A 12,141-nucleotide genomic window follows, 5' to 3' on the forward strand; every position below is an offset into this window, starting at 1 on the left:
TTATAGAATGTACAGGAAAAGTCAAACTACAGGGTTCCCATCATTAATAACAATTTTTTCAGCACCTAATTACCTGGATGTCTACAATAATAAAGGTAAGAACTTGTTATTAATAACTGTATGCAATAATAAAATAAAAATGTCTTACTAGATGAGTCATCTAATATCAACAGTTTTTTGCCAGGTAAGAAATTAAAGGACAAAAAAATCTATTAATAAAAGTTATGTTATGAAGAAGAGCATGTAACATAAATGATGACCTGTAAGACTGCTCCACCTTGAAGCACAGGTGTGGGCAAACGTTTCCTTTGTAGAAGTTGTTGCTATTTAGTGCTTAGAATGTATTAACTGGTGTTTTTCACTCAGGCAAGGCTTTCCTGTGCTGTGTTTTTACTCCTCTGGTTGTCTTTAGTTTGTGAATTAAGTAAGGAAGGGAGGAAGCATTGATCAGCTGCCTATGCATGAGGTAGTTTGTGTCGTGTATCAGGGGCATCTGAGAGGCTAATTGTGATGGTACAGGGCCATAATGGGCAATCAAGAGTGGGCAAGTACTGATCTAAATACTGATCACCGTTGGAAATGTTCTTAGGGAGTTGTAAAGCAGAAGGAATTAATTTTTGTCCATGCACTGCTCAAGATAAAGTTGCATAGGAGAAGCATGCTTAATAGTGTAGAGAAGATTTACAAGTCAGAATTACAGAGAAGAGCTTAGCTGTGAATTAATGTTATTCATAGATGAGAACAAAGTTCAACAACAGAAATAATTAAAAATAAAGCCTGCTGAAATTCAAGTGTGGCATTTCAAGTTTGTGATGAATGAATGATCTTCCAGTGTTCAAATAGTGTTCCTTTGAAACCAAGACCTCTTTTCTATGAGATACATTGCATTTTCTCCTACCCACCTCCAAAGGACCACCCCCCAACCCATACCACTTACATAGGGTGATTAACTGTATAGAGGAAAAGATAAGCTGTTGTTACTTGCACTGATTGTAAAGTAGAGGAGAAATAAAAATAACTTCAACTGAGTTTTTACATTTTTTTCATTATCTGTGTGGATATTGCATCTTAAGAATCCTTTTTCACATCAGTTATTCCCAGTGTAATGCAAGTGTAAGTATGGAAAAATGCCATCAACACTCATTTAGCTTTAGAATGCTTCTGGTTTTCTGTTTTGTTTCTCTGTGCTTTCCCTTCTCCCTGATCTAGATTTCTATGGTTTTACTCCAGGCTTACAATGTTGGAAGACACATATGAAGACTAAAACCTGAATCTGGATATACTGCAGTTCTGAGTTAGGTTTTTGTTAAAGTTGCTGAAATTATACCTTTTAAGGACCTTTTAAAATTTTTGTTCCTTATAGACCTATAATAGGATGTAGTACAAAACTATATTGACATGTAACAGTACCTTAAACTGCAACATGAGCAATAAAAATCCAAAGTTCTCTATTAGAAATCTGTCCTGTAGATACTGTGAAAGAAAGAGAATGGAGTATCTCTGGGATTATTTTGTCTTTATTATAAAATAAAGCTAAAACAAACCTGTAATTTAACATTTGTGATACGCACGAGTTTTAAAATGTCTGAATTTTATTTTAGCTGCTGTATTAAAATATGAAAACAATGTGATGAATATTCGTCAGTTCAATTGTTCTCCTCATCCTTACTGGCTACCAAATTTTATGGATGTTTTCACATGGTCTTTGCCGTTTGTTGGAGAAAAAGGTAGGCAAAAGTTCCACATCAGTGAATATCTTCAATATTTCTCACAGACTGGTGGTCGGAAGATTTATTTTTTTAAAAAATATATTTACCAATGGGAGATTAATTGCATAATTTTTGTGAAAATAGGTATCTGTATTTGTCTTTATCAGGTAGAAGATTTGGTGAAGTTGTTAAACTAATTTGGAGGGTTCTTTTGGCATGTGAAAATGCCATTTCTGAGAAAGGATAGACTGAAATACAACTTTTTCTCCCTGTTTTGATTGTTTTCTTCACCTGTTTCAGTTGAGATAGTTAAAACTGCATCTAATAAAGCAGAGAGGTTCGCAGAAATTATTATTTCCATTGAGGGTGTATACCTGCATTATTAAGTAGTACCTTTGAGCTGCATTTGAAGTCAGTATGAAAATTGTTCATATTCTACAAAATGCTAATTATTAATATTGTTATAGGTATAAACTATGTTGAGATGTTCATGTAAATTTTTAACTTTTCTGTATAGTTATAACAGAGTGACCTTCATTAAAGATAACTTTTTCAGTTACAGTTTTTCTTGTAAAAAAAATAATTTAGCACAGATCCTCTTTTTTTTTTTTTTTTTTTTTTTTTTTTTTTTTTTTTTTTTTCCCCTGTAGGGTTGATAAGTGAATCTAGGACACTGGGGCTCCAGGTAGTCTTCAGTTAAAAAGCAATGAGGTTAGAGGCTGTGTCGGTCTGTTTGAAATCCTTCCATCACAGGAACTGCTCTTTTTATAAAAGAGATCTGGAAAGCTCTTAAAATTTCTTTGAAAAGTATTCTTGAAATGATTTATTTACAGTCATATAAACTTAGCATTCTAGATTTGTTTATATTGTCTTTAGTGAGCAGATAAATGCAAACAATTTGGACACTTTTTCGTGTGGCTAACCCGCTCAACATTTTTTTTATTGTTAAAGAGAGGAACCTGACATTTGAAAGGAGACTTTTGTTTATATCTCCCTTACCTGATGATGCAGTAGATAACATTTTCAGCAGCAAAGGCTTAATACTGTTTATTTTGCTTTTGTTATGATGTTTGTAATGAGGCACCCAAGTACTGTTAAATAAATTGCTCATTGACCCAGCTGTATGCTTAAGACTGCTGGAATCATGGCTTTTGTCTTTGGGCAAATATATGTTTCCACTTTTGATGAAGGATACAGTGTCAGTATTGTCTGGTCTGTGCTGAACAGGTCAAAATCAGAATAATTTGTTTATTTTTTTTCATTAGAGAGTAACTTTCCCAAGAACAGAGAAGAATACCGTAGCAGATAACACAGGGATTGTATGAATTAGTCATGAATAAATGTAGACAACAATTTACAGGGTTTTTAACCATCTGACTGAACTTCTGGAATAGGTTTCTGAAGACTCTAGGGGGAGGAGAAGTTTGACTGTTTTAAGAAACAGTCTGATATATGTGGGAAAGATTGAGTGGCAGAATGGGGAGATTCCTGGAGAAAGAAAATACAAGCTTCTTGAGACAAGTTTGTGTATTCGCTATGTCAATAATTTTAAGGGGAGTTTGAAAATACATGGTTTGCATCGTATTTATATCATAGTATTTTTCTGCTTCAGTGCTTCTGCTACATGCCTGCAGGTGCCAGGAATGGAACAGCTTTCTCATTTTAAGCCTAAATTTGAGCAGTCAAAATTTTTTCATATTTAAGTAAATTTTGCATAAAATCAAGTTCAAATACTTATGCTAATGTAAAAATACTAATATACAGGAAGAGAATTCTTATCTAAAAGAACTTGTAAGATAGGAGAGAAAGCTCTGCTGTGTTCTTTGATTGTTAGGTGGTATAATTTTTAGCTGCTTATTTTTCTGAGCTTTTTAAATTCTGTGACAACGCACATCAAGAAAAGCACATATTTTTGAAACCAGATTACTGAGCAATGGCTGTGATTTGAGAAGTTCATTCACTATAGTTACTGGGGACTAGTTATATCTTGTGTGCATGGAAATATTTAAAATTCTACTGGGAATTAATTAAGATTTATTTTTTCCTATACAGTAACAGAAATGTTGGTGAATGTTCTGAGCATTTGCTCTGATGATGAACTAATGACAGAGGGAGAAGATCAATTTGACGGTAGGGGTTACTTTAAGATATACAAATCTTTTTAATGGTAATAACTTGTGAAACAATAGTTAACTTAGGCTGATGTAGTATTACCTGGAATTTGTAGAAAATTGCCTTCAAATTTTTCTTTGATGATGCTTGGGGGGGGCAGAGAAGGGAATTGTGGTTTTGTGTTTGTAATCTGAAGCAGTAATGGTATCCTTTGCAAATATTCGTATCTGATTTCTATATAAAACTGAACTTTTTGTGGAAAATTCTCAGAATTTCTTGGCACTTTAGATTTGTAACATACTAAACTTACTTTGCTAATATTCAGAATAACTCTTTTATAAGATCTTCAATTTCTTATTTATTCTCTTCAATAAAGACTTGATGTAGGTTGAAAGTTAGATGTAATATTTCTTACGGCAAAGTACTGTACATAAAGTGTGAAATACAAGTTTAAGTCTTGGTGTCTGAGTTTAAAGCATAAAAGTTAAAGGAGAACTTGTATATGTAGATTGTATAATACGTATTTATGTAATGAATTATAACTTTCTTTTAAACTATAATACAGTAGATTGTTAAGGAGATGTTTGTAGCATGATGATTAAGAAGCAACATTAACACGAAGACCTAGCATATCGCACTTTTGTTGTTTTTTTACAGTAGTGCTTAATGTCACAGCTAAAAGTTTGTCAGACTTGCTTCATTTTATCCAATAACAGAACTGATTTGGTGCATTGTTTGATGATGGGGGAGGAGGAAGGAAAGTTTCAGCAGCCTTTGAGGAAGACTAGAGGATCACTTATAAAGATATTAGAGACATGACCCCATTCTTAATGTTTGATAACTACTGTGTTCAAATTCAGTAGCAGAATAGTCTTGTGCTAAGCAGCTGTGTGTTTTAGATTGAAATGCATTGGTTGTGAGCCACCTGAACTTTGCTGCCATTTAGATTGTTGCCAGAAATACGAAAAATGAGAAATAGTCTCAAATGTGATCCTGCAAACAGTTAATTTACGTTTTTCATTCCAGTAATCCCACTAAATTGAGCATAAACCAATTATATCAAGCATTTGCAGAGCAGTGTTAGGTGGTATTCTGAGACGTTAGGATTTACATTGTCCAGCATAAGTGCACTCATCAGTTGATTGCATATGCCCTGTCTTTAGTATAATAGTTGCAGTTTCCTAATTTGAATTATTTTATTCTTCTGTCTCCTTTAACAATTTCTTTGCTTGATGCATCTCTTAATGCCACTTAGGTACTGTCTACGCTTTATCTTTCTGCGTGAATGGATTTTTTTTTTAACTGTTGACTTTCAAGCTTTCACTTGTTTATCGTCAAATTTTAAAATATACTCAACAATTCCATTTCTTGTTTGATGAATGCATTTTTAAGTGTTTTCAATTTTCCATTTTATTTTTTCACATTTCTTCTCCATTCCTTCTTTATTACCACTGCCAAGTTAAATATCTTTATTTTATTTGTCTCACTCTCACCTTTTTCTCCATCGTTCACTTCCTTTTTTTCTGGACTCTCCATCTGAAGAGCGACTCATATATGGCAATAAAAAAGGTACAGACCAGACAGAGTAGGAATGTTTGAAATATGACTTCAAAGAACCTGGCAGTATAACTATTAAATGCAGAAAACACCTTTCTGTTGAGAGACGATGTAGCATTTTATTATTATCACCCATTTTAATGGGATGTTTATAAAGGCTTGTGTATTTTGTAATCAGAAGTCATATTCCAAGACATCTGTCTTTCTGTGCATGAATTTTTTTCCTCCTTTCTTCCATTCCTTTTTTTGTAGAATTTCATTCTTTTACCTATTTCTAAATTTTTATCTTTGGTCCTGCATGTGTAGGGAGCGTTCAGTTGTCTGTCTTGCTCTTTAATACTTTTATTGTGAGCTTTTTTTAAGGTTGTGCATGGAATGTGTTTATATAATGTCCCAAAACCTGGTTTGTATAGTACTTTTAGTTTCCTTCAACTGAGATGTCAAAAAGTTACTTTTTGATTGTATGTGCAATTTTGAAGATGGCTAGATTGAAATGTAAAAGGAAGCCTGCTAACTTAAATTCATGGTCTATCACCTGTTTTTCAGAAATCCCAGGGTAGATAATTCAGTGCAGAAAAATTCTTCTGACCATTACTTACCTAATAATCAGTTTGCTCTCTATATAAATTTGCCGCTTCCAGAGAATATTTCTAGTACTTATAGAGATGTTTCCAAAGGTTATGTGATTTTTTCAGAGCATAATAGTATAAGCGTTTCAGAATTTTTTTCTTGTGCAGGTATTGGGAATGGGAAATGGGAGTCTGTCGTATCTCCTCTAATTTAGAGTGTAATCAAGACATTCTTCTGCAAGCAGATAACACCTTACTGTCTTCTCTGAACTAACCAGGATTCAGTGGCCACATTAGTGCAGTGCTGCAGCCTGGAGTAATACGTTTGGCCTTTTGGCTTGGCTGTGTTGCTTCTGGAGGGTTGGGGCAATGAAAGATAATGTTAAAAAAAAGAAGCCACAAACCCCAAAACTACCCAAACCTGACCTTTCTCTTTTTACTATTACAGAGTTACATACAGGCACTAGCACTGCTTGAAATCTTTTCAGCCTGCATGTTACAGCTCTGCATCAGTGTACCCCTCAAATAGGTGTAGGTAGGAGGAAAACTGAGGGACTTGTAGGGAAAGATTGATGGTCCCTCATTTAGCCCTAACCTTTACAGAAACTCTGAAAGAGTCTCCTTCTCATTCCAGATCCTCAAGCTGTTATTTAATAGTGTTCAAACAGAGAAAGTAAAAATTTCTAGAACTTTAAAAATTAAAAGTTAAAATTGAAAATGAATTATTTTCAGTAAAAACAGAATGTTTCAGCCTATCCTGTTCAAAGTTTTTCTTGAGCCTTCTGGGTTTTTTTGTTTTTTTAATTTGTTGTCTGCAGTTCATTGTTGTTCTTTTGTCTAAAAAAGCTTTATTCAGTAGTTCCTGGCTTTTTCATTTTGTTTGAATGGATTGGCAGATATTTGTCATACCCTGAGATTCTTTCATTGTGTTCATACAAAGGTTGTCTCTTGCTCCCTTTTTTCTTTGTCTCTACTATACATTTTCCTTCTTGTGTGATTTTGTTGTTGTTGTTTGCCCTTGTATGCCTCATCTTGAATTTTATTTGGTTTGGTGTTCAGGGTGGGAAGTCCACCCACTTTTGCACAACAGAAGGCCTTGCATTCTTGCAACTGTGGTCTGAGAAGGGTGACTTGTGCTAGAGTCTGTGTACTCTCATGTGGAAGCTAAATACTAGTGAGCAGGGATAGAAAAAGCTTCTTCCACAGCTGCCTTTTTTGAATGCGAGTAGACAGATTTGTGGATATGCAGCTTTCCTCTGACCACTTCTGTGATCCTCTCTTCTACCTTCTTGCAAATTAGTTTGGCAACTTTTTAATGAGATACCTTTCTCCCAGGGTTGATGAGCAATTATATATGGAAGATATGAAATACCTGACAGAGTCTGAGTTTGTTCACTTTTGGTCCCCTGTGGTTGAACTTGAAGTATGACTGAGTTACTCTTTATCTTGGTGTGGTTAATACTCTCCTCCTCCAATGACTGAGGAGACGTAAGGATTTTAGTTTTGATACCTCCTCATCTGCCTTTACTGTTTTAGTGGAATTGAGGAGTCAGCAAAAGGAAAGGAGGATGAGAGGAAGGATGACTTTTATATGTTGAAATGAGCCAGCAACACCTAGTGTTGGAGAAAGGAGCCTCCGTTTTTATAATGTCAAGGCAAGCAAAGGTGGCTGTCCTTCCCAATCACAAGCCTCTTTTCAGAGTTTTGTCTTCACTTTTATCTGTCACAAATGGTATCTCTCTGCTCTGTGGAATATGCAGTATTTACTCCAGATCTTTGGTATTTGCCATTTCTGCCAATGATGCAAACCTAAGATGATACAAAACGTAGACTTAGATGGTAAGGGAGGTAATACCACAATTCTTTGGTATTTTAGTTTGTGGTTTTTTTTCTGGGGGTGCATTTTGGGGAGTTGACATAAAAACAAGCAAACAAACTACTGCTTTCTCTCGGACAGCTGTGTAAGAATTAGCAACAAATCTTTACTTTTTGTTGCTTTAATATCGCTTTGGCTCCTATATTGGGCAGCATGCCTACATCTTGATATACGCAGATATCGGTGAAGAATTTAAAGTGTAAAATTTAGGCAAATGAGTTATGATAGTTACTACACCATAGTGGCGGTAATTTAGATGCTTGCTAGCTTTAGGAAATCACTGGGAACATCCTAAACTTTTTTTGTGTGTTTTGTGGACACAGATGTGATGGTGGTTTTGATGGTGTTCTGAAGCCATAATTTTATAACTTTGTGCCCTTTGGGTACTGGCCTCCTGTGAAGAGTACTGAACTTAAAAAATTGTGTTGAATTTGATGCACTTTAAAATGGTGACCCGGTAAATACTCATGAGCTTGAGACTCTCTCTTATTCCATTGAAAGTAGGTACAGCTGCCGCACGGAAAGAAATAATCAGAAACAAAATTCGTGCAATTGGCAAGATGGCAAGAGTCTTCTCTGTTCTCAGGTACTTGCATGACTTCTACCTTCCTAAAACCCCTCTTATGTATAGTAGGAAAACATCTCTGTTCGAGGATAGTGAATGCCAAACATTTTTCAGGGAGATCATTGTGCATCAGAATCCTGTTTGGCATATTGATGCACCCCATTGATGTTGATATTTTTGGTTAAAGAATATTTTTAAATTATTTTTGATACATGTTTCAAGAAATGAGAGCATGTGATCTTTAGTTTACAAGTTATTTGTCCAGACGTTAACTATGAGTGTTGGAAAGACAATACCAAAATAGAGAGATTTAAATCAGTGGCGTAATGGAGGAGATCAGGACTGGCTTGGATAATTTCTGGCATATCAGAAAGTTGGTGACTAGAGGGTTTTTGTTTCAGGTTTTTGTTTGTTTGTTTTCAGCTTTTAAAAAATACCATTTTCTTGTACCTGTCTATATCTAGAGATTTCATGATCACATTTACCCAAAATGTATAGTTTTCCACAGACCATAATTGTTCAGATAGGGATAATTTTTTAAAGTTGGTATTTCCTGAAGCACAGACACTTTGAACAAAAATGTGGATTGTTTTATGGCACTGAGATATGTTCAGTACCTCATGAGGCATTCAGTGCTAATTTCAAAGCTAATGAGCCTGCATGTGAATAATTGCTCAGAATTTGGTTCAGAAGTAATCCAATCAGTGTTCCTAAGTCCTGGGCAGAGGAAAGACTGGTATGGAATAGAAAGATTTTCCCCTTTCTAGTTGTTTGAATTTGAATTCACATTCAGGCTTGACATGCATAAAGCACAGTAAAAAGGCTCTTCCTCTCCCCATCCCTTATTTTACTTTATTACAAGTGTTCATGAGTGGCTATTTAGGGGTTTGTTACTGTTTTTTCTCACACCAGGGAGGAGAGTGAAAGTGTGCTGACACTCAAGGGTTTGACTCCCACTGGAATGTTACCTAGTGGAGTGTTGGCTGGAGGACGACAGACCCTGCAAAGTGGTAATGATGTTATGCAACTTGCTGTGCCTCAGATGGACTGGGGCACATCTCACTCTTTTGCTAACACTACACATAATGCATGCAGGGAATTTCTTATGCTTTTCAGTTCTTGTCTTAGCGGCTGATACAAGCATAGTGTTATGTGTTAATCAGGCAATGTGAAATGGATACTTAACCAGGGTATAAAACTAAAAGCAAATGAGTTCAGCGGTGTCAGGCCACATTTTTCAGACTTTGAGCTTCCTTAGTTTGCAATTTTTCAGGTGGTGCAGATGCCTGAAGTGGGGTGACCTTATAGATCTGGTATTGAGGCATTTGATCATTACCGATACAAAAATGGCAATGTAATTTTGCATCATTATTTGTCTGCTTTCCATTAAAATGGTTTTATTATAGATGTGTTAGTATTTTCATTGACAGTGTCAAATATTTGTTGATAATAATATTAACAAACAGCTACAGGCTGCAGAGTTCCATATTACACTCCATTGGTAGATTGAAATGTGCTACGTTTTGTACCCTGGTAATTAATGCCAAAGTTTGTTCTCTATGTTGTTTGTCAAATGTTCTATGTATAATTGACCTCCCTGAATTGTCCTTGTAACATGCTGTTTCCTTCCTCTGCAGATGTAGCTGCTTTCTTAGATCTGTCTGTCTCTCTCTAGGTATAGATGTATGTCTGTATAAGTGTTAAAATTAAACCACTATCCCAGACACTTGTCTGTCTCTTGATGTAGAAGCAATGTTGTAGCACCTTGTTTTTTGAGGTTTGCTGCATTTGCTGCTGCACATTGTCTGTGCATTTTGAACAATAATGTACTTGAAAAATATTCAGTAATTGTTATAAAATCAGTTGAGAATAAAGGGATTGAATTTAAAACTTGTAAATAAATCAAAATAAAAGGGTGTTATTAAGTGTGCATATATTTTTTTGCATGAAAATAAAAAGAACTCTATACAAAATATACCTGTAATCTGGCTCATTGAATATTTTGTAAAAGGTTTTTCTTCTTTTTTTAGTCTGTTGAATCATTGGATCATATTTTTCACAAAGACCATGATTAACTAGGTTTAGGGAGAATGCTATGAATGCTTCATTAAAATAATGAAGTCCACGTTTCTGTTCACAATGGTGGATACTAAAGTATACCAGTCTGAAACTGGACTTTGTATCAGCAGCACTCTTAAATATTGAAAGACTTTTTATTGGCCATCTTCAGGCTTTACTAGAAAGTATAAAACTGGTGTATGGGACCACTGAATTTTATAACTATTGAAAGATTGTGATACATGAATACCACTTTTTACGTAATCTATTTTCCAAGAGTAGCTGCTTTTCTCATTTTGTGATTTAAGCTGTTTATTTGGATTTTTAAAATTTTCTATGTAGTTTTTTTAAAGCCTTTCACTACATTTTCTATTAAGCTATCAAAGCTGGTTTTTAATAGCTTTGAAACATGAATGTCATATTTTAAGTCATTTTTCAGTGGACATATAATGTCTACAAGTAAGTTTATATGTCCAGTGTATGTATGTGATTGTTTTGTGAATGTCTATAACAAGAAATGGTGTATGTTTCCTAATCCATCCAACTATTCCAAAAGCATATGTTCAGTTTTAATTTTCATTGTTTAATAAGATACTTTATTATGCTTAAAAAATAATCCTCTCATTTAACAGATTTTTATCCATGTTGCATTACAAATATCAGAGAGGATCAAACTGACTAGAAAATTTTTTTAACATAAAACATATGCCTTTCTACCATTACTGAAAATGTGAGAACATTTGGAAAGTATGCAAAATGCGTTTTGGATTTTTGTGGGTGTGGTTTTCTTCTTGACTAGAACTTTTGATGGCAATATTCCTTGGTGCACTACATTAATATACCTCATTTGTTTTAGTCGTGTTGATTGTTCAAAAATAACTCATGCCAACTGTTAGTTCTCCTTAAATTGCAGTACCTTCTTTTTACTGATAAGAACTTTATTGTTTCAGTCTTAAAAATGTAGTTTTCAAATTATTATGCTCAATTGCAAAGCTAGAAGTAAACCAAAAATAAAATAAAACTTCACTAATTGACACATTTCTAAATCATCATAATATCAGTGAATTCATAATCTTGGCAAAAATATGGTCACTGATAGTATAGTGGGATTTCTTACTACAAATAATTACCTTTTGAAGTATATTGTGTTGATCAATATACTATCAATAATTTAAACTAGTCTAGATTTGCGAAAATAACATAATATTAATTTTAGTAATTTTTATTCTTTCGTTGCTTGAAAATTCACAAAATTGGCCAATATGTCATGGGTTTCCAGATTTCGGTATTAACGAGTGCTCAGTTTTCAACGGCATATTGGGAAAAGGTCTAGCTGTGCTGGTTGCTATTAAACCTATAAGAAGCTTTGAAAGCTCTAAGAAATTGGAGTGTATATCTACATTTCTCTAGAGACCTGGGCTGAAATTTTTTTATCAGGGCAAATATATATATATGTACATATATATGTAAGTCACCATTAAGGCAATGCGTATGCAATTTTTGCATATATGCCTATTATAATTCTTAATGTCAGTAACATATTCAGTATTAGATCTTAGCACATACCACTACTGTTTCAGGAATTTGTTCAGCCACACCTGCTATCTTTTGTGAGATACTGGCCATTCTCAGCAGGGAGAAGCTTGTTGGCATTGACATAATGCAGAGCAGGGCACCAAACACATTAGTCAGTCA

At 34.5% G+C, this 12,141-nt stretch overlaps 1 protein-coding gene across 15 annotated transcripts in view; it reads left to right on the forward strand.

The window, feature by feature from the left end:
- The window catches only part of PPP3CB (protein phosphatase 3 catalytic subunit beta), a 58,930-nt gene that overhangs the window by 28,310 nt on the left and 18,479 nt on the right, over positions 1 to 12,141 (forward strand). For 12 of the 15 annotated variants that reach the window (XR_012623987.1, XR_012623985.1, XR_012623986.1 and 9 more), the window contains 5 exons: positions 1 to 95; positions 1,602 to 1,727; positions 3,762 to 3,839; positions 8,325 to 8,409; positions 9,301 to 9,398. Coding sequence is in view for 8 of the 15 variants with exons in the window: in XM_074830676.1 (XP_074686777.1) it covers positions 1 to 95; positions 1,602 to 1,727; positions 3,762 to 3,839; positions 8,325 to 8,409; positions 9,301 to 9,398 (482 nt within the window). In the remaining 7 variants the exon portion in view is untranslated. Of the gene's footprint in view, positions 96 to 1,601; positions 1,728 to 3,761; positions 3,840 to 8,324; positions 8,410 to 9,300; positions 9,399 to 10,025; positions 10,362 to 12,141 lie in introns of those variants that run through there. The other 3 variants (XM_074830677.1, XM_074830679.1, XM_074830680.1) reach the window with 2 other exon arrangements.

Source organism: Strix aluco, chromosome 7 (assembly GCF_031877795.1).
Source record: "Strix aluco isolate bStrAlu1 chromosome 7, bStrAlu1.hap1, whole genome shotgun sequence".
NCBI lineage: Eukaryota > Metazoa > Chordata > Aves > Strigiformes > Strigidae > Strix > Strix aluco.